This window comes from Canis lupus, chromosome 3 (assembly GCF_011100685.1).
Source record: "Canis lupus familiaris isolate Mischka breed German Shepherd chromosome 3, alternate assembly UU_Cfam_GSD_1.0, whole genome shotgun sequence".
Classification (NCBI taxonomy): domain Eukaryota; kingdom Metazoa; phylum Chordata; class Mammalia; order Carnivora; family Canidae; genus Canis; species Canis lupus.
In genome coordinates this window covers 64873952-64896021 of record NC_049224.1, presented here as the reverse complement: position 1 = coordinate 64896021, position 22070 = coordinate 64873952, and the positions used below count along the sequence as shown (strand labels likewise).

Sequence of the window (22070 nt, the reverse complement as noted above, 5' to 3'; positions counted from 1 at the left end):
AATGTCAAGACCGTGGCCCGAGCCAAAACCAAAAACTGGAAGCCGAACCAAGTGGGCCATCCAGGAAATACACCTGAAGAAATTAAAAAATCCACACCCGTAGCCAATTATATCAGAATCTCTAAGAGTGGTACCTAAGTACCAGCCATGTGAATCCATTGTGTGGCAGGGGCTGGGCCTCACTGTGTTAGATAAAGAGACAATTTATGCTCACAAGCAGTTGGGGTATTAATGTGTTCTTTAAGACAAACATAAAATGAAAAGGGGGATGAGTCACTCTTTTGTACGTGTCTAATAAAATGTTATTTTTCCATCTTTTGTGATTTTGGTCATTTAACTTAGTTTCTGTGTGTATAGTGTTCTTTCCTTCAAATTTACTTCCCTAACTTTCTGGCTATTTGCATTGCTGTTGTGTGATGGTGCTGGCTTGAATGGCGTCCATCCCCTCCATACTCCCCCAAATTCGTATCCACCTAGAACCTGTGAATGTTTGGAAATAGGTTGTTTGCAAATGTAATGAAATTGAGACGAGGTCATTCTTGATTAGGATGGGCCATGATCCACATTTCCCTCTGTAAACATAGGCACACAATGCGTGGACATGGGCACACAAGGGAAGACTCTAAGATGGGGAAGACAGAAGCAGAGACTGGAGTGATGTGTCCAAGGAATGTGGTGCATTGTCACCACCATCAGAATATAGGAGAAAGGCATGGAACAGAATATCCCACAGAACTTCTCTGAGGAAGCAGCGGTGCTGACATGGGGATTTCAGACCCCTGGCCTCCAGAAGTGTTGAGGAAGACACTTCTTGAAGCCACTCCCTTTGCATAATTTGTTACGGTAGCCCTAAGCAAATAACACAGTGACGTTACCAATATCTATAAAATAGGAATATTTTTCTTTTTCTTTTTTTTTGTTAAAGATTTTATTTATTCATGAGAGACAGAGAGAGAGAGAGGCAGAGACAGAAGCAGGCTCCTTGCAGGGAGCAGCTGGACGTGGGATTTGATCCCCAGACTCTGGGATCACGCCCTGAGCAAAGGCAGACACTCAACCACTGAGCCACCCAGGCGTCCCTAGGAATATTTTTCAATAAGAAGATTAGAGTCAGATTTCTGAAATCATTCTTTTATTGTTCACACTCACATCTGTGATTTGCTGAACTTTCTCTAACTACAAGTCTAAGTTTCCAAGCAATGAAATGTGACACAATTCATGTCTTGTTCCAAAAGCTAAACTGGAAATTAATGAAGGTATTACATATTGAAACTTTCATCGAAGGTTTAGATGGTTAGAGCAAAAAATTTAAATTCTAGAGATTTAAAAAAATTTTGGTGAGCACGCTTTTCACTCTTTGGTGCATCAGTGCATGTTGCATATAAAATCACTGAACTCTGTAAACTCCAGAAGAGAAGGGTTTCTTTTCCAACATTTGGAGATGCTGTAGGTCAAGAACTCGTGCCATGTTGGATCTGTTTAAAACCTTTGTTCATACAGTCTGAGTGGAATGATGTCTATGAAAACCAATATTACCATTTTCCATACTGTAACAAAAATAAATATGCCAACTTGTTATAAAAAACAAAAACACCATGTTATCTCTAAGATGAAGTATTTACATCATGGGTTACAAGGCAATACAATGGTCATGAAACGTATGTGACAGTTTGTTAAGTCTACAAAGAAGGTAAAAAAGGTATATCAACATTCTGCTCCCTTTGAAAAACCAAGTATTAAGACAACCATTTTATACATACATAAGCCTAATGTATAAAATTTCATTAACTCAACAAGTATCTTGCATGTGTCAGCCCTCATTTTAAGAGACATTAGGACTGATTTTTATCTAGGCATATCTAATGTTGCTATGTAATTTTAAGATGCTATTAATTTTATCTTATAAGTCCACCATATACTAATAAAGAGCTCCCCAGTCCCATCTGATGAATATGGTTTAAAAAAGAAAAGGCTTACTTTTTGGCGATACAGTTTCAGCACTATAGAATACTAAAAAGGGAGATACAATTATTTTTTTTAAATTACTATTACAGCTCAACAGCTGCATCCCCCACATTTTTACCCTAATACTGATGCTAACAGAGTAAATTCAGGAGAGACACAGTCGAGAAGAAAATGAGAGAAGTAAAAACGAAGCATACCGAGTGAAGTATAGGCTACAGAGTCAAAATGGAAACTAGTAAAAACAGTTATAAAGTAAAGTGCCAAGTCCCCAAGACAGAGGAACTGCAAACAAGAAATAAGAAGGTCAGTTAAGGATTCTGAGAAGAGTAAGGGAGAGGGAAAATATAGCATAACACAAGCATAAGAAAGTTGGTACAAAGAAAACACCTGAATTGAGATGAACCCCTACTTAAAAAAAAAAAAAAAAAAAAAAAAAAAGACCAAGCTTAATCTCATCAGAGCTCATCTTTTTGCAAGCTCTCTGAGATCAGTACCACTTAGAAAATGACCCCCATCCCACCAAACTCTGCAGAAAGTTGTCTACTTACTCATCATACACATCCTCTGAGTCCATTCGACGGTAGTACTTAGCCAGCTTCACAGCGAAAATGATGGCTGGAAGTAAAAATATGGTCGCCTTTCCTATGCCAAACCAAAACAAATTCTAGGGGAGAAAAGAAAATCAGGAGGATTACATGCCTGAAGACAGGGAATGGGAAACAGCAGTTTCTTGAGGCAGAAATCCACCCCCCCCTTTTTTTTGCAGTTTTTTAAATGAGCTCTAATTTTGTTTGTGAAGACCATTTGTGACATAATAGGAGTCAGCCACTATGTGAAGCACTGCATATTACTGTAAGTCATTAGATCTTTCTGAAAACATTGAATCAGTCCTATCATTACAGTTATTTTGCAAATGAGGAAAAGTAGCAGCAGGTAAGGAAGCCAGGGTTTGCATGAAGAATCCCACAATGAGATACCACCTCACACCAGTGAGAATGGGGAAAACTAACAAGGCAGGAAACCACAAATGTTGGAGAGGATGTGGAGAAAGGGTAACCCTCTTGCTCTGTTGGTGGGAATGTGAACTGGTGCAGCCACTCTGGAAAACTGTGTGGAGGCTCCTCAAAGAGTTAAAAATAGACCTGCCCTACGACCCAGCAATTGCACTGTTGGGGATTTACCCCAAAGATACAGGTGCAATGAAAAGTCGGGACACCTGCACCCCGATGTTTATAGCAGCAATGTTCACAATAGCCAAATTGTGGAAGGAGCCATGATGTCCTTCAACAGATGAATGGATAAAGAAGATGTGGTCTATGTATACAATGGAATATTCCTCAGCCATTAGAAATGACAAATACCCACCATTTGCTTCAACATGGATGGAACTGGAGGGTATTATGCTGAGTGAAATAAGTCAATCGGAGAAGGACAAACATTATATGGTCCCATTCATTTGGGGAATATAAATAATAGTGAAAGGGAATAGAAGGGAAGGGAGAAGAAATGGGTAGGAAATAATAGAAAGGGAGACAGAACATGAAGACTCCTAACTCTGGGAAACAAACTAGGAGTGGTGGAAGGGGAGGAGGGCAGGGGGTGGGGGTGAATGGGTGACGGGCACTGAGGGAGGCACTTGACGGGATGAGCACTGGGTGTTGTTCTGTATGTTGGCAAATTGAACACCAACAAAAAATAAATTTATTATTAAAAAAAAAAAAGGAGCGCACATGATGTAATGAGCACTGGGTGTCATATGAGATGTATGAATCACCGATGTCTATTTCTGAAACCAATGATACACTATATGTCAATTAATTGAGTATAAATAAAATTTAGAAATAAAGATAATGCTTCTTAAAACAAAAAAGAAAAGAAAAGAAAAGAAAAGAAAAGAAAAGAAAAGAAAAGAAAAGAAAAGAAAAGAAAAAGAAAAGAAAAGAAAAGAAAAGAAAAGAATCCCACCAGGTGATGGTGTCCCTTTGATGCCAATGAGAAGAGCCCGTGGCTGCCAGCTAGCCTGAGCTTAATCCCTTTTAGGACTTGTTTGATATGCTGATTGACCTTTCTGGCCTTGCTGTGCATTGGAACAGTGGGACAGGAGCATCCTTATCCCAAAACAGCATTGTGTGAAAAAGGCAGAATTATGAGGCTCTCAATAAACTTCCTGTGTTTAATTTAACCCATTTTAGGGTAGGTTGTATTCAACTTCGTTTTGTCTAAAAAGTAGGTTAAAGTATTTTTATTTATTCTTATTTTTAAAAAAGATTTTTATTTATTTATTTATGAGAGACAGAAAGAGAGAGAGAGAGAGAGAGAGGGAGAGGCAGAGGGAGAAGCAGGCTCCATGCAGGGAGCCCAATGTGGAACTCGATCCCAGGTCTCCAGGATCACACCCTGGGCCAAAGGCAGGCACTCAACTGCTGAGCCACCCAGGCATCCCTTAAAGTATTTTTAAAAAATGGTTACCGACATTCATAGTCAGATTTCACATAGGAACTTGGATTTCCATCCTTTCTTGAAAAGTCTGAAGTTTGGTCTCCTAACACTGAGCCCCTAGTCTCACAAGGCTACACCAGCTGTAGCTGAATGGTGGTTCTTCCGTCCAACAGGGGCATCTGTCCTTGGTTTGCCCCAGGCCACACCACTAGCTTTTGCAGGGGTGACACCTAACACTGTTTAACCTTATCCACCAATCAGAAAAGACACAGCTGGGAACCACCAGCATGACCCTTTGGGCACCACACATGGCCAGTGTCTTACATTTGGCCTACTTTGTAAATGTACAACCTGCAGGATCCCTACAGAAGCTCAAGTCTGCGGCTGCTGCCTTAAGAAGTTGTTGGCAACACTAGGGCCGCCTCCCCAGCCCACCTGGAGGCAAAGGCAGCTTAGATGTCACAATGGCCCCACTCCAACCCTCACAGCTCAGCCACTGAGGTTCTGCTTCCCCCCCTGGTGGTGTCCTGCCCAATGGCAGTGACACCTCTTGGCCCAGTATTTCCAGTAAATTTGTTCTCTTCCCCCACCCCCCCATGTTCTTTTATTGGCAGATTTCTATGCTTTCAGACTTATTTTGAGAGGCTTTAGAGCTTTATGACAAGCATATCCTTTTACTGGAAGCTGCCACAATTCTTCTGGGAACAATCAAGATATAAGAGAAATATGTTAGTCACTCTGGAGTCTGTTTTCCTGGCAAAATCAATGCCCAGAGCTCTTTTTCACTGTTTAAACCACCTGGCTATAAAACTCCAGCCTACAGTCTTCCTGAGCAGACTCTAGGCCTCCCCTCCACTGGCCCCCAATTATTTGTGGAAAGATGTCTGATAGTTGGGTGATTTGAGTAGCTGGGGCAGGTGGTGAAGACAGGAGATCAGTTCAGAATCAACCAAGTTAGCCCAGCACTTGTCCAATGAGGGTTCAAGCAAAGCCATCAGCAGGAGTCCAAGCAGAAGACAGAGGGATTTAGGGGCTGGGGAGAAGGGAGGTGGCCAGGAAAGCCAAGCCTTGGGGTCCGCATGGCTATGAGCACAGGAGTGTTTCCATTTGGGTGTGAAAGTCCGTCCTGCACACAGATGGACATGTGGATGTAGGGTAGGGAGATGGACAGATGGAGCAATACAGATGTACTTCAACAAATAGCCATCTGATCATTCTTCGTTCATTCCATTGCCTGTGCCAGGCAACATGCCAGATGATAGGGGCACAGCAACACACCGGCCCTCTGCTCAGGGAGGTGAAAGTCTAGAGTGTGTGCAAGGGACAGGTTTTTTTTTTAAATATTTTGTTTATTTATTCATGAAAGACACAGAGAGAGGCAGAGACACAGGCAGAAGGAGAAGAAGGCTCCTTGTGGGGAACCTGATGCAGGACTCAATCCCAGGACCCCAGGATCATGCCCTGAGCCAAGGGCAGATGCTCAACCACTGAGCCACCAGGTGCCCCTGCAGGGGACAGGTCTTAACCAAAGAACCACACAAATGTACAATTCAAGCAGTAATAACATCTTTAAGGAAAAGTACAGAATTCTATGGGAGTGTAGAAAAGGGAGCCCAGTCTAGGTGGGAAGATCAGAAGAGGCTTCCTGGAAAAAAAAGACTTGTTTGAGCTAAGACCTGAAAGCAGCTCACTAGTAATAGCAAACATGTATTGACTGTTAATGTACTAAACATGGTGTTAAGGGTTTTACCCATAATCTCTCATAATCACATGAACCATGAAACAATCCCACTTAGACAAGTTCAGAAAGCTCAGAAAAGTCCAATAATTTTTCAGTCACAGAGTTCAGGAAATGTAGTAGAATCTGAATCCAGGGCCTTTGTTTTCACTCACTGGCAGATTTAGAATCAGAGTTAGCCAGGTGGGGTGTGGATGTGGAGGGGAAGAATGAGAGACAGAGAGAGAGAGAGAGAGAGAGAGAGAGAGAGCTCCAGTCCAGGTAGAAATGTCATGTGCAAAGGTCCTGTGGTGGGGACGAGATATATTTAAAGAAGTGAAAGAAAATATGTGTCTGAAGAACAGCAGGAAAGGTGTTCAAATTTTGCAAGATGTGGCCTCAATGGGCGTGGGCCCAATCATACAGCGCCTGGTGTACTCAGTTAAGGATACTGATCTTTACAGTGGATAACCACAGGAGGAAGCCACTGCGGTGCTTTCAGCAGAGGAAGTGAAAGGGTTGGCTAGCAGACAGTCAGGATATATTGAGGGGTGAATAGAGCTGAGGAATAAACTGGATTAATTGGAACTTACCATCCCGTTGGTAACATATCAAAGGCCTTTTAAATCAAAAATTAAGTTAAGTTTGCTATTCCTATGGGGACACACACACACACACACACATACACATCACACAGTTGCACTCAAAATCCTTTTGAATATTGGCAATCTGCACACCAGTGACTGCTCCTTTCTGACTAATCGAGACAAATAGGACAAATAGGATTTTTCTTCATGAGGGTCTCCTGGCCTCCATAAATATCATTCTACAAAGGAACAAAGATATGCAGCTAGGTCTTTGGCTTTCCTTGGTCTGTTAGGTATCATAACACAGTCATCTGAATTTTAGATTTTAGGTTTTGGATTCTACAACGGTAACAGATCCAAGCGCAAAACTCTTTTTATATCAGAGTGTCCTATACTCTGCCAACAAAACATGATGATTGAGGAGTTTATTGTGTTTCCTTATTTTGAAAGATGAAATTCTTACCATAGGGTCGATAATGTAGCTACACAGGAAGACGTCAACAGCGGAGTCTAAAGCAGTGGCCACGGGTTTGCAGGCTGCAATTTGCTCAGTAATCTATGGGTGGGAAGCACAAGAGAACTCTGAGCCATACCCATAAAAATCCACAAGAATTAGATGTGCCATTTACCTTTGACCTGTTCTCTATACCGTCTCAGGTACAGACCTGAGAGCTGATTTCTATGGATAAGTTCGATGATGCATACAAGTAGGTACTTGAAAGCAAGATGCGGATTCTCTTGGAGCCTGGGTCTCTGGTTTTTGCACTTGTTATCTGGAACAGTAAGACCCACCCTACCAGGCTCCTGAGAGAATGAAGAAGTCCAGGTGTTTGGTACTGGGTCTCAGTCTGAATTTCTTGCCTGACCCCTCTGAGATCTGACAAAGGATGTGGGAAGAAAATGGAAAGCTAATTAATCAATAATTATAGATTTTAGAGCAGGGCTTGGCAAACGTTTTCTATTAAAAGATCAAAGAGTAAATATTTTTGACCCTGCAGGACAGACTGAAACATTTCTGTTTCAAGTGCTGAACTCTGCCATGGTATGGTGAAAGCAGCCACAGGTGATAAATACACAGGAATGTGCGGCTGTGTGCTAATAAAATTGTGTTTACAGAAAAACAGCACTACCTGCTGACCCCAATTTAGAAAGCAGAAGACTATGTACAATTCACTAAACAAGTTTAATGACAAACAGATGCTCCAATCCCATTGACTTAAAATAACTATATTCATTCATTAAAAAAATACATAAAATGAGCTAGATGTTAGCTCTTTAGGGCAGAGGTGTGTCTTATTTCTTTGCCTTTATTGGTTGGATCACTTTCCCCTTTTCTCCCACCTATGCCTTACAAGGCAACCCATGTGAACAACCTTATTTTTACCAAGCTGATTTTTTTTTTTTGCTTTTATATTTGAGTTTATTCTTCATTTAACTTTTAAAACACTACTATAGTTGAATATTAAAACAAAAACAATAGCAAGTAGTGAGCTATGATTATAGTCCTTCACTCATCCACTACTGCATATAAAATGCCAGCAGCAGTGTTATTCACCGGCCCCATTAAGAAGTCTGACACTGAACACCACCCCTAGGATGATGTTCATCATCCTCATATGCTTCCCCATTGTAATGGCGCCGTCTCTCCTGATTGGGATCAAAGTCCACAAGTTCTACCTGGTCCATTTCATCAGTCTCTTCTACTTCCTTCCTCTCAGGCAGGAGTTTTTCCAGCAAAGAAAGTTTATCAGGAGAGAGAAAGCCGTTCTCGGGGAAGTTTACCTTAAATTCGATGATTAGGCGACCCTTCTCATATGGTCTACGATAAATTGGCATGCCTTCATTTAGCACACACTTGATATCCCCATGCTTGACAATCTGACCTGGATGAGAGGTGATGACGATGGTTCAGTTGTCAAGAGTAGATATTGGCTTTTGAAAGCCACACAGGGCTTCAACCAGCTGTATATCCATACACATGAAAAGATCTTCTCCTCGTCGAGTAAAAACAGCATGGTCCTTCTGATCTAAAACAATGATAATATCTCCTGGTTCCAGTCCTGGTTCTTGGTCTCCCTCACCATGGAATGTTATCTTCTGGCCATCTTTCATGCCTTTTTCAATATGCACTTCTAGAATCTTCTTCTCTCGAACTATCTTCCTTCCGTTGCAGCTTTTACATCTATCTTTAGGACTGATCCGTTCCCCATGGCCCTGGCACTCCATGCACACAGATTGAATTTGCTGAACCATTCCAGGTCCTATCTGATGAATTCTTATTTGCATTCCAGTACCTCGGCAATTGGGACAACATTCGACTGCTCCTTTCTTACCACCTCGGCCTTCACATTTATCGCAAATCACATTCTTTTGCAGAGCTAGTTTTCTTGTTGCGCCATTATAGAGATCTTCTAAGGTTACTGAGAGCTGATGTACAACATTTTTACCTCTCCGTTCTCTCTGCATCCTGCCTCCTCCTCCAAAAAACATATCAAAGATGTCCATGGGGGAGCCAAAACCACCACCAGCTCCACCTTCTTTAATTGCCTGTTCTCCTCCTTTGTCATATAATTCCCTTTCCTTTGCATCAGAGAGCACTTCATAAGCTTGAAAAATCTGTTTAAACTTCTCTCCTTCATTTGGATTCTTATCATGGTGGTACTTCAAGGCCAGTTTTCTGTAAGCCTTTTTCAATTCCTCCTGGGTGGCATTGGGTTTGACCCCCAAAACATCATAGTAAGTGGTTTCTTTCACCATTTTCTACAGCCGGTGAGAGGGCCGAAGCCGGTGTGGGGGAGCGGGAAGGGGCGCGTTGCTGGGCGCAGCTCGGGCAGCCGCCGCTCCTCCGCGTCTCACCGAGCGTTCTGGAAAGTTCCCTATTTTTACCAAGCTTGAACAACCCTGTACACCCTCTTTATAGGCTTTTTAACTGTTTGTTTTAAAAAACAACAACAACAACAAAAAAAACAGAGCAGGAGTCTTACTCCATATGTTTTTCTGCATCTTGCTTTTCTCTCTTATTTATACCCTGTGAAAATTTCTCCCAGTGCCTTGGCAGAGCTCTGATCCATTTTGTATAAACGGCCACCTAATATTCACATGGCGTGGCTCTTGTATGACTTAACCATTCCTGTCCAGACTCACTTTGGCTTCAGGGTATTTGCTTCATATTCTGGGTATGAATGTGACCAAAATATGGTTCCTTGATCTGGTGGAGGAGATGCATAGGTTCTAGTGGCCATGGTGGCAATGATGATAATGCATTTCTTCCACCACAACTCACCTGTGTGTGTATGCCCTTCATCCCAGCACTGATAAGACCCTGAGGTCTTCAGATCTGGGAGGCAGGAGGAAGTGTCAGCACAGACATGAGAAAGCTGGGCCCTGAAGGAGAACCAGGCTCAGGGCCCAGAGGGTGGGGGCCAGAGGTGGGAACCAGGGAGGAGGATATGACATAGAGGGTATCACATCAAGAAATATGAACATTTCAGAGACTCAAGCCATTGGATGTGGCTGGAATATGGGGTGGAGCAGCAAAGAGGGAGGAGATGGCGGTAGTCTGGGTTCACACCGTCAAGGGCCAGGAATACAAATGAAATACTCAAGGCTTCTTGGAGTAGTCTAAATTTTCCTGAGTCCCTAGACTTCTCAAAGCCCGTCTTGGCTAGCAGCAAGCAGCTCAATAACTTAGCCCAAGTTACTCAAGTAACTCAGCTGCAAGCATCTCTCCCTACCCCTGCCCCAGGGGAATAATCCTCAGAGGAAAGCTGACCCAAAGCCCAAGATGGCAAGGAGCACTTTCCAAGCCACTTTACTTCTCTATAAATTGGCTTCTGGGAGGAATGAGCTGCCTTGAAATCATTGGAAACTTCACTCTGCTCCTCAACTTTGTCTTCTAATATATTCAGGGGGACCCAAATGTGTACTGAATTGTGACCCCCAAAAGTTCACATGTTAAAGTCCTCCTTCCCGGTTTCTTGGAATGTGACTGTATTTGGAGGTAGGGTTCTTAAAGAGGCAGGTCAGTTAAAATGAAGTCATTAGGGTAAGTCCTAATCCAATGACTGGTGTCTATAAAAGAAGAGAAAATGTGGGCACACAAAGGCACAGAGGGATGATCATGTGAAGACACAAGGGGAAGACGGTCTTCCAGAAGCCAAGGAGAGAGGCCTCCGAAGAAACCAATTCTGCTGACACCTTGATTTTGGACTTCCAGCCCTTCCAGAATTGTGAGAAAACAAATTTCTGTAGCTCAAGCCACCCCTCGTAGATTTACACACCAACCACATGACAGGTTCTGCGGGGCCCAGGGCATGAACAAACCACCCCTGCAGTTCCCTGGGGAGACAGAGTCAATTGTAGCAGGAACCCCCACAACGTGAGCAAAGGAACTAGGGGAGAAAGTGAGGAGCATGTTCTCCAGCTCAGTGGGCAGGCTGGGAAAAGGGTCCAGCTTAGACGACACATGCTGAGTCCAATGACACCCCTCCTCATGGTCCCCAGATTTGAGGTCCTTTGGTTATCTCCTACCAAATTACTAGGAATTTTACTTTATTTCCTCCTGATGTTATCCTAGAACATGACTATCTTAACACATGGCCCTCTTACGTTCATAAAAGATAAACTACTTACTGAGATCTTGACCCATTGCAGGTAGTGTTCAAAGTATCCTATTATCATGTTCCCATACTTGCTACTTTCCTGGAAAGAAATCAAAAAGTAGTAACACCGTTGAGGGGACCATCCCATACTCTCTGCAGCCATGTAGTTAGGGGCTCACACCCACTTACTTTGACAATAACTGAGGAGATGCGAGTTTGGAGGAAGTCCTGAGCAGAATCCAGAGAGGAAAGGATATTGGCCACTTTCACCTGGAAAACACAGCAATTGCCAGGGGGTCAATCAATGAAGGGATTTCATGTGGATATGAGTTGGCATGTGGATACGAGTGCTGTTAGCTCAGCTCCACACCACCATAATTTGCTAGTTAAGAAGACCACAGAACCAGCCCAGCCCTCTGAGGGCAGAGGAATGAGAGCAGTACATACAAAGCCTCGCTTTGTGCCAGACACGGGGCCAAAGAATCCAAATCGTCTCACTGAGACAGGAATTCCCCCTTATCCACAGTTTCTGTTACTTGGGGTCCAGAGGCAGATGATCCTCCTTCTGACGTGTGGTCAGAAGGTCAATAGTGGCTAATGCCACGTCACATGCCTAAGACATTCCCATCACTCATTTTATCGTCTCACATTATCACGGGAAGAAGGGTGAGTTCAGTACAGTAAGATATTTTGAGAGAGAGACCACGTTCATATAACTTTTATTACATTATATTGCTATGATCGTTCTATTTTATTATTGTTGTTGTTAACCTCTTACTGTGCCCAATTTATAAATTCAACTTTCTCAGAGCTACATATGTATGGGGAAAAAACCCATAACTACAATACGGCTCCGTACCACCTGTGGTTTCAGGCATTCACTGAATGAACCAACCCCCTCCCCTGGGGATAAGGGGGGGCTCCGGTACTCACAGGCTACAGGAAGGCATGGTTAGGCCCCTTCACAGAGGAGGTAGCTGATCCTGCTCTATGTAACCAAGCTGGGGACACAAGACCTGGGATTCATACCTAATCTTTTCACACAGATAAGAATCTCCACATGGCAGTTTGGTAAATGAGAAAAGGTGCCTTTTCTGTCCTGCCTGGAGACCTCAGGGCACACAGCCTGGCCAGTGGGACAAGGGCTGATTTCCAACCCAACTTGCCCCCACGCTGGCTCCTTGTGAAGGGCAGTGCAGAGCCGCATACCGTCACCTGAAGGTCAAGCTACATAGGACAGTAAGGGACCTGCATACATCCCCAACCAGTGATGATAGGCCTGGCTGTGTCACTTGCTTTGGCCTACAGAATGTAGATGGAGTGGCAGCATGCTGGTTCTAACCTGTCACTTAAAGAGCAGCCTGTTTCCACTCACCCCCTGATTTCCTGTGCTCCCTTCACCCTGCCCCTGGGTGGGGACATAGGTGGAGAAGCCTGCAGTCCATCCAACAGTGAGAATGAGTTTGTGGTCCAAAGGCACTGGGTTTTGCAGGCAGCGTTATCTCAGTAAAAGTGACCAGCGTACCTTCTGAGCTTGTGTTCTACACATTAAGACACAGCTTTCACCTGTGTGTCTACTAGGGCCAAGGTGAGAAGTACTTGCAGAAAGCAAATGGTAGGAAAACTCAGTTTGGCAGTTTGGCATTTAACAAGGGCAGATAACCAAGACTTTTGTTTTTTTAAACCTAAGTACTTATAAAACCAACATCTCTTGAGAGTCTGTGTGTGCCCCTCCCCCACCACGGCAGAAAGGAAAAGAAGTCCTTACCCTCAATCCGCTGCTTTTGTGTTGAAGTTCCTTGATACTTTGGTTGATAGTGCTCTGGTGAACAAACATACATATTTTCAAACTTATTACATGAATCAATCAGCAAGATCACATGCCTCTGTCTCCCCTCCCTTCTCCCAGTCAGCCACCAAATCTGATTTTACTCTGTGATGCTTTCATTCTAGAAAAAACAACAGATGGAAGTAACAATCCCTCTGGTGTAAGAGAAGCTGAAGAAGAAAATCAGGATATATATTCTAGAGCTTTGAAGGGTGGTACATCTCATGCAAAGTGTCCAAGAAACCACTTTGAGTCAGGTTTGCTCCAAGTGGCAGGCACTACATCAGAAAAAGTCTGCCCAAACTGCCCAGAGTAGTTTATTCTGAGTGGTTTAGACCAGGGATTGGTGAAACAGGAGGCCAGACAGTAAATATTTCAGACTTAGTGGGCCAAACCCTGTCCAAAGCTCTCAACTTTGCCCTTTTATTTTATTTTCAACTTTGCCTTTTTAGCTGAAAGCAACCAAGGATCATCTGTAAATAAGGGGGCATGGCTGTGTTCCAGTAAAACCTTATTTATAACAACAAGCAACAGGTTGGATTTGGCCCACAGAATGTAGTTTGGGGGGGCATAGTTTGCTGCCCGCCCTGTTTTAGATGGTAGGTCACATGTCCAGAGCAGTTTGCCTATTTGTAGACAGGCTGCCCCAGCTCTTAAAAGGCCAAGGAGTACTGTGTCTACTTGAAGGAAACCGCTTAAGGAATAGGGAAAAACCAACTTAAAATGTTAACAACCCGGTGGTAGGCATAACAAGCAGAACAGAGGATTGTGACGAGCACAACACACAAATTCAGAAAATTCAGTTTTCTTTGTGAATACTCTAACGAGTTTAGAGAATCAGGAGGAAAGGGGTAGGGGGAGAGAGAGAGAGATGGTAAAAATTAGTTCTAGAAGGCTTCAAAGCTGGAGTCAAGTGGGCTACTGTGCTTCTCCAAACCTGAGCACGCTGACTGGGTAACGGGTTTCCCACACAAGCCTAATAAGAATTCCTGCTAGTTACAGAGTCATGTCCAGGAACCAGGTGACAGTAGGGCGGGATCCGTCCCCACCATTTTCAGAGGAGAGAATCGAAAGTGGTGAGACTTTGGGGAGGCAGAAGCAGGATCTGAAATCAGCTCCGCCTGACTCCAGAGCCGGTGTTCTTTCTCTGCTACAGACTGCCCTTCTGGAATTCGGGAAAGAAGCCAGGAGCAGAGAGAGGAAAAAGAACGGGGGAAGTCAGATCAAAGGCTATGAGAGAGGAGAAAGAAAACATGGCCCATTAGATCAGTGAACAAAGCTTAATGAGGCAGGGAGAAAAGAACTTACCCTCGCCTTCCCATATTTCTTGGCAGGGTTTGGAGAAAAAGAATTTGAGAATAAGTAAGAGTGAGTCCGCAGCACAGACATCAGCCCTCCAGGTAGGTGCCTGGCTCCCGGGTGCCTGTTGGGGGCCGGGGAACCCAAGCACCGTGTGTGGGGCAACCACAGAGTTAATCTACCTGGACACAGGCGAGTGGAAAAGGCAAGGAGATAAAGCACAAAAGGAGTGGGGACATTGAAAATGTGTCTTCTTTAAAGCCCAGGTGCTATCATTTATTTAATTTTTTTAAAGATTTATTTATTTCAGAGAGAGAGGGGGAGGGGCAGAGGGAGAAGAAGAAGCAGGTTCCCCGCTGAGCAGGGAGTCTGATGTGGGGCTCGATACCACGAGATGGGGTTGACGCCTGAGCTGAAATCAAGAGTCAGACACTCAACCTACTGAGCTACTCAGGCGCCCCGCTGCCATCATTTATTTTTAACACAGCTCAGTTCCTGAGGCCAACTGGATTTGACCCACACATGAGATGCAGATGTTTCACTCAGTCTAAATGAAAGCCAGCTAGTGGGACGGGCTTTGCTCAGGTCTCGGGAAACACCAGAGGTGGCGGGTTGTTACCATTGACTGTTCCAAAGGCATGACTTGGCCATGGTGAATCGTTTTAAGATTTTGCGCATTATTTTTGAGGGACTGTTTCAAACTTCCTTGGGGCTGCAAGGAGAATAAAATAAACAGAATCAACACCATCCTTCCAGACTGTGGAGCACTCTCTAACTGCAGGAGGTCAGGGCAGGGTGCTGGTGACAAGCATGCAGCCCTCCTGTACGCTGTGCGTGTGGGGACCACTAGGAGGGGCATCACCAAGACACCCTGCCTCAAATCCTAGAACCATGAACTTTCCGCAGCCACCCAAACCCATGAGCCTTTCCTGAGTGCTGGAGGTTGGGCTCTCTTTCTTACCTCACCATAATATAGCCACTGTGAAGCCCACTTTACAGCAGCGGTGTCCCCACTTTACAGATGAGAAAAACCCAGGCTCAACTTAAATAATGTTTAATATGTTAACATGTAACAATTTTATTGTGATCATTTTACAAAGGAGGAAAGTAAGGCACAGGGGAGTGAAACATCTTGTCCAAGGGCCCACCATTAGGAAGTGGCTGAGTCAGGGTTTAAATCCCAGTGTTCCTCTGGAGCCCAGGTTCCTCACCCCCATGTGCTGCTGCTTCTTGAAAGGGACAGGTTTGAGTCATCTAGTCACCAGCCAGCAGGGGAAGTGAAGAACAGAAGCTTACGGGGGCTTGGGTGGTGTCTTTTCCTTCACTTATCCACTTGTTATTGGTGATGCAAATCATCAAATGGAATCGCCTTCCATTCCCTAAACTGCAAGAAAAATGATGTGTGTGTGTGCATGTGTGCATGTGGTGGTTGGAGGGGTTGATAGGCGTGAGAGCAGAGCTCATTCTAAAGCAGTGCGGGCAGCAGCAAGAGGAGAGGTCAGGAGCAGCTGTGGGCACCCTGACACCACCCTGGAACCATTCGTATGCTCACAGGTGTCTGGGCCACACGGCAGTGGCGGCTGGTGGGAAGTCTTGACATGCACAAGAGAGAGGGGTTTTTAACCAAAGGTCACTTGTGCTGTAAGGAAACTAGGAATAGTATGGACATTTGACATCTATAACGATTATAGCATTTAAAACTAGACCGTTCAAACTCACCAGATTGTTGGCTTTTGTGTCCAGATCATCTGCAAAGGATAAAAGATTCACTTTGGTGGGAGTTTTACCCATCTACAAAAGAGGGGGAGGGAAACCGTGTCATGGCTGTGGGATTTTTAGACCTTAACAATATCTAATGGACAACAGAATAAACTATGGTCCTGTGACCATAAAGTAGAGCTGGAAACTCTTACAGAGATGACAACAGCTACATTCTGATTTACACATATAAGACCATATTATGTTTCTCCAACCACATTATCCAACCATAAAAAGAAATCAGGTTCTGATCCACGCTATAATGGAGATGAATCTCAAAAACTTTAGGTGACATGAAAGGCCATTAAACAGAGAAGGTCACGTGCTGTATGATTCTATTCGTATGACACATCCAGCACAGGTACATTCATAGAAGCAGAACATAGACTGGTGGTCGCCAGAGCTGGGGGAAAAGAACAACCATGGAGTGGGAAGGAGGCTTTCATTTTGGGTGATAATGATGTTTTGAAACCATATAGAAGCAGTAGTTGTGCAACACTGTGATTATACTACAAGCTGATGAATTGCTCCCTTTATTTATTTATTTATAAAGATTTTTTTTTTTATTTATAAAGATTTTATTTTAAAGTCACCTCTCCATGCAACATGGGCTCAAACTCACTTCCCTGACATCAAGGGTCGTATGCTCTACCAACTGAGCCAGCCAGATGCCCTTGAATTAACTCACTTTAAAATAGCCAATTTATGTTATATAAATTTCATTTCAATGATGAAAGAAAGAAAGAAAGAAAGAAAGAAAGAAAGAAAGAAAGAAAGAAAGAAAGAAAGAAAGAAAGAAAGTATCTGCTGTTATTTGCCCCCCACAGATCAAGATCATGGGTCACACCTCTGCCAAGTAGACATTATAGTCTATGGTGTCTACTCCCGAAGAGCTGAAATCCATCAGGTTTTTCCTTCCTGCTGCGTCCAGCAGAACAATATTGTCAATATTTACATTCATGTTTTTAAAATCATTGCTGAGGTTTCTAGCATGCTGCATGATGAAAAGAAAAGGGATAAGTAAGTCCATTCTTCAAGAATGCCACAGGCTTTCATGCTTTAAAAGAGCAATGACACAAGACAAAAAACACAGGCACTTAACTGGCATTTTCTTCCTTGGTACTCTTCTCTCCCCACCCACTCCTTCCCTGCATCCCCGCCTCCCTCCTTATGCCCCACGCCAAGCACTGTGTGAGGAGGTGGGATGCAAAACAGAATAAGATTCCATCTCTGTTCTCAAAGTCCTCAAAGGAAGAGGCAGTGTCATAATAAAGGCACACAAACTATGTCAGGACCCCAAGGGTCAGGAGAGAGTCTGCTGAGGCAGGGGGCTAGACAGGGCAACAGAGAGGAGGTGGCTTCTGAATGGGTCTTGACAAATATGGATGCTGAAACGAGCCAGGCAGGCTGTATTCAGGGCGAAAAAAGGCAGCACGCACTGGACTTGCGTAGTGAGGATGCTTGAGATCATGGGGACATGGTTGGGGACTTGAGATTGACCTAAGTAGTTTCAGGCAGCATGCAGTGCCAGCGTCCCAGGCACTCTGTCTCTGGTGCACAGAGAAAATGACACACGGTGTGATGCCAAATGAGTAGAGGACATTTAGTCTGGGCTTGGTTACAGAATTATATTTTGTTTGTATATACATGCAGGGAATATTTAGGGAGGATAATCAACACAATACAAAATACAACACAGTACAGAATTTGTATTCGGCTTTTAAATAAACCTCTTCATATCTGAAAAGTGGGAGGCCACCATGGTCTCATGGTGCCTCTGAAAGCCAGTGATGTCTCAGTGGACAAGCTATGGGGTTTGGGGAACAGTCTCTTTCCTTGGTGTCTCTTGGTATCTGCTTCCAGTTGGAAGCCCAAAAGAAAGAAGCCTCCTTAAGTTTTTAACCCCCGAGAAGGCCAGAGGCCTCCAGGTATGGGGAGGGGGAGAGCCTATGCTGATGGCACCCTAGGCCTGCCAGGGAAACTCTTGTTCCTCCTCCTGTCTTGGAATGCTCTCGAGTGGCCTCTCTTCAGAGTCTTAAGGCTCAAGATTTGTGGGTGGGCACAGGCAAAGGAGAAGGAGGAAATCATTCCCTCCTGTCTGCTCCCAACACTCTTGCCACGCCGTCTTTCGAAGGCCAATAGAGCTCTGCAGGGCCTCCCTGGAGCCCTGGGGCCACAGCCCTGACTCCCAAGGGGCAAAGACTGTGTAGGCTGGAGTCTTGGGTGTCTTGTTCCCTCTTCAGGCACCTACCAGGAAAGGGTGGCCAGTGTTGGAAAGCCAATATCCCTGGGATTTGTTCCTCTAGGGACCCTGACACATAGCAAGATAAGATCCTCCTGCATCGCATCTGCAGCCAGACCCCCCTAGGGCACCTGCACAGTCCACTAGAGGAACTCATGCCTCAAGAGAGACACCTGGTTGAGGGTGGCGAAAATGTCTTAGGATTTTCCCTTACGTGAATTTCACCTCAATGACAAAGAAAGAAAGTAATAAAGGAAGAAAAGAAAGAAAGAAATGGATTTACTAAAGATGTACATCAGTTTCCTGCCTGGCTCTACTCCTTACCTCCTGAATGTTGAGATGCTCACTGATGTTGTAGGTGTTCTCTAGCTTAAGTGTGCTATAGATGCCCTTATTTTCTTTGCAGTCACTGTGGGAAAAACAGAGAGATCATGATCCAGAAAAGGCAGCCGTGTCCATCTCTGTCCCCAGTTATGGGTGGAGAGAAAGGTTCACGGTGTATCTTTTGTTTACATCTGCAAGCACAGAAGCGGCTTTTGAGGGCTGATGCAGGGGGGGCGGTCACTAGTGGCTGCATGGATTCGCCCCGGAGACCTACCATTCTTCGTTCCCTGCTTTACTAAATGTCCCATCTTTGGAACAGTTACAGTAAGAGTGGTAAGTCATCCTTCCATCTGTCTCCTTTGTGCTTTTTCTAGTGCTATGATGGAATCATAAGTTCACAAATTGGGAAGAAATAAATTCTCATAAATAAACAAAACAAGCCACCACCTGCTGGAAAGATGTGTGTTACACAGCATATCATGGGCTTTATTAAAAGATTCAAACCTCTGCCAGACCACCTGCCTCTGTATTTCCAGGGTTGAGATACAGAAGCGGAACACACATAGATCCAGACGGTCAGTTCACATAGCTTGGCTTCACCTCTTCATGCTTCTCTAAAACGTGCAAAATCCTTCTTCAACTGAGCCAAGAAAGGCAGGCTCATCTGATGCATATCCTTGCTGCTGAGATAGCTGCTTCCTGGGGGTGCCTCTTCCTGGTCCAGCAGCCAAAGCCCTCTAGCCCTGAGGGGTGCCTGGGTAAAGTGACTTTCCCACAGCCCTAGAGGTGTGATGCTCCTCTTCAGGGAATTCCCAGTAGGTTGGTGTTGTTGGAACAGAGAGCTTGATACACTAACCACCAGGGGTAAGACTGCAGAGCCAGAGTCATAAAGAGCTGGCAGGCCAGGCCAAGAAGGCTGGCTTCGTCCTTTCAGGCCAGGGATGGTTTAATCATGCACAGTAACTCAAATCGATTGATAACCTTTGCCTACAACATGCTGAGGCAGGATCCTGAGAAGGATCCTGAGACTCTCTGGGCTATGAACAAGACCTCTGCTAACTACCAACGGCTATCACGAGGGCGAGATCAACAGGTGGGCACGTGTGCCACTCATTTGTTGTCTCTGCTAGAGATGATGGGAAGGCTTTGAACCCTATTGAACAGAGAAGTAAAATTGCCCAAGATCACCAAGGCCTGCTCCCTGATGGCAGAGCCAAGACTGGAGCCCAGGCAGACTGACTACACAGCCTGGCCTGTCATGTGCTTCACTATTAGCATGTATGAGATTTGGACCCATCCACTGACATCTTGTTATATGGCATTTACTTGGGGTAGCGTGACTCCTGCACCAGAGTTCTCAGAGGATCTCTTTAATGCCACTTAGGGTCACCTTAACTAGCGAGGTCTAGGGGATACTGAACAGAAGGACCTTGAGACATCACCACACCAAAGTCTAGAAGGCTTTTAGTAGAAGGATCTCTTTTTGGTCTTATTTCTACTATCTCTTTGTGAAGATTATAGAACAGCTAGTCTTATCAAGCTTAAAGACACTTTGAAAGCAAAATCTCATTCTGGAACAAACAACATTTTCAGTAGCCAAAAAAATGCATCATGCCATTATTTATACCTGTAAACTTGTTCAAAAGTGAGATTAATATCCGGTTTGTCCAACACCATGCCAGAGAGATAGTATTTCCAATTCTCATTTAGTAAATATGGGGTGTCCAAAATCTAGAACAAATTGAAAAAAGCTATTTTGAAAGAGATGCTTTTATACTAATATGCATACACATAATAAAATATTCTGTTAAATATATTTGGGGGTTTTCAGATCATGATTTTCTTCATTGGTTTCCAATTTAAAACAAGAAAATAATAGTGTGATCATAATAAACTGCCCAATGGGGGCAGTTCTTACTGATACTTCAGTAAGAATTACTGAAACTGCTTTTTTTTTGGAGAACACTTCCCTTTCTTTCTTTTTTTTTTTTTAAGATTTTATTTATTCATTCATGAGAAACAGACAGAGACAGAGGCAGAGACACAGGCAAAGGGAGAAGTAGGCTCCGTGCAGGGAACCCGATGTGGGACTCGATCCCAGATCTCCAGGATCATGCCCTGGGCTGAAGGCGGCGCTAAACCGCTGAGCCACCGGGGCTGCCCTGAGAGAACATCTCTCTTAGTAAGACAGGGACATTAGAAATAAGAGAAGAATTGACAACTTGATTCAGAATAGCCTATAGAAAGCCATAAAACAGTTGGCCCATCTCTTTACTCCTTTACTCTAGACAAAATGAATTAAAACTTGCATATTCTCTCACTTAACATCATATATTTAAGATGGCTAATATATCATATATCTTAATGAGCTCCTTAATGCATGACCATGTATGTGCTTGAGGAATGTAAATGTTTTCAAAATATCCCTCTATTTTTAAAGAATTCCACTTTAGCAATTTAACACAGCATGGAACATGAAGTCTGGCTTGCTGATCGCTATTATTTTTTTTATCAAGAGGCCAAACAGACATAATTTGACAAATCGACACTCCCAATTTAATTTTCCTCAGCCAACTGAAAAATTAAAATACCATGACAACAGCAGCACCCGTATAGTTCAGTCAGTTAAGCATCTGCCTTCAGATCAGGTCATGATCCTGAGGTCCTGGGATCGAGCCCCACGTCAGGGTCCCTGCTCAGTGGGAAGCCTGCTTCTTCCTCTCCCTCTGCCCCTCACCCTACTAATGTTTCCATGCGCTCACGTGTGCACACTTTTTCTTTCTCAAATAAGTAAATTAAAAAATCTTTAAAAAATAAAATAAAATTCCATGACAACTGGTTACCTGCATAGTTCCTCACCGGATTTCATAACAGATATGAAGTGGAAAAGTATATACAATAAAACAGGAAAACAAATATATTTTAAAAGCCAGAATGTAGAAAAAAGCACCAGAAAGCCAGAGTGAAAAGACTGGCACATAGACCCAAACCTCCTCATTAACTAATGAAGCTGAACTGAGAAGCGGTCCCGATGAGCCCACAGGACTCAGTTTCAGGAGAAAGTGGAGCCCAAATTCATTTCTCAATGGTCTCCTCAGACGTCCACCAGGGACGATACTTGGCCACAAGGCATGGAATTTGTTGGTGTCTCTCACTTCAAATTGAAGGCCTCACACCATCTGTATGGGCAATTGTCATTTGAGAGACTCTTTAAAATGTCAGAAACTTCCTGGGGTACCCCTCCTCAAGAATTTTCTTTCCCAGCTTATTACAATCCACACTGATGAGGACGCCTCAAGTCCTGGTACTC

At 43.9% G+C, this 22070-nt stretch overlaps 2 protein-coding genes across 2 annotated transcripts in view; both read right to left on the bottom strand.

Annotated features, from left to right (window-relative positions):
• Nucleotides 1–1478: 1478 nt before the first annotated feature.
• PROM1 (prominin 1) overlaps nt 1479–22070 on the bottom strand; it is a 101223-nt gene continuing 80631 nt past the window's right edge. The window contains 11 exon segments of the mRNA NM_001314109.1: nt 1479–1547; nt 2514–2629; nt 7172–7264; nt 11341–11409; nt 11499–11579; nt 13078–13131; nt 15056–15148; nt 16156–16227; nt 17042–17188; nt 18761–18845; nt 20388–20491. Of these exon segments, the coding sequence (NP_001301038.1) occupies nt 1493–1547; nt 2514–2629; nt 7172–7264; nt 11341–11409; nt 11499–11579; nt 13078–13131; nt 15056–15148; nt 16156–16227; nt 17042–17188; nt 18761–18845; nt 20388–20491 (969 nt within the window). The 3' untranslated portion in view covers nt 1479–1492.
• LOC102154649 (dnaJ homolog subfamily A member 1-like) lies at nt 8113–9604 on the bottom strand. The gene has a single exon (XM_038533324.1). The coding sequence runs from the start codon at nt 9463–9465 to the stop codon at nt 8617–8619; it is 849 nt and encodes a 282-aa protein (XP_038389252.1). The 5' UTR covers nt 9466–9604; the 3' UTR covers nt 8113–8616.

Coding starts and splice junctions, on each gene's coding strand:
- LOC102154649 (XM_038533324.1), bottom strand. CDS start 9,465: ATGGTGAAAGAAACCACTTACTATGATGTTTTGGGGGTCAAACCCAAT.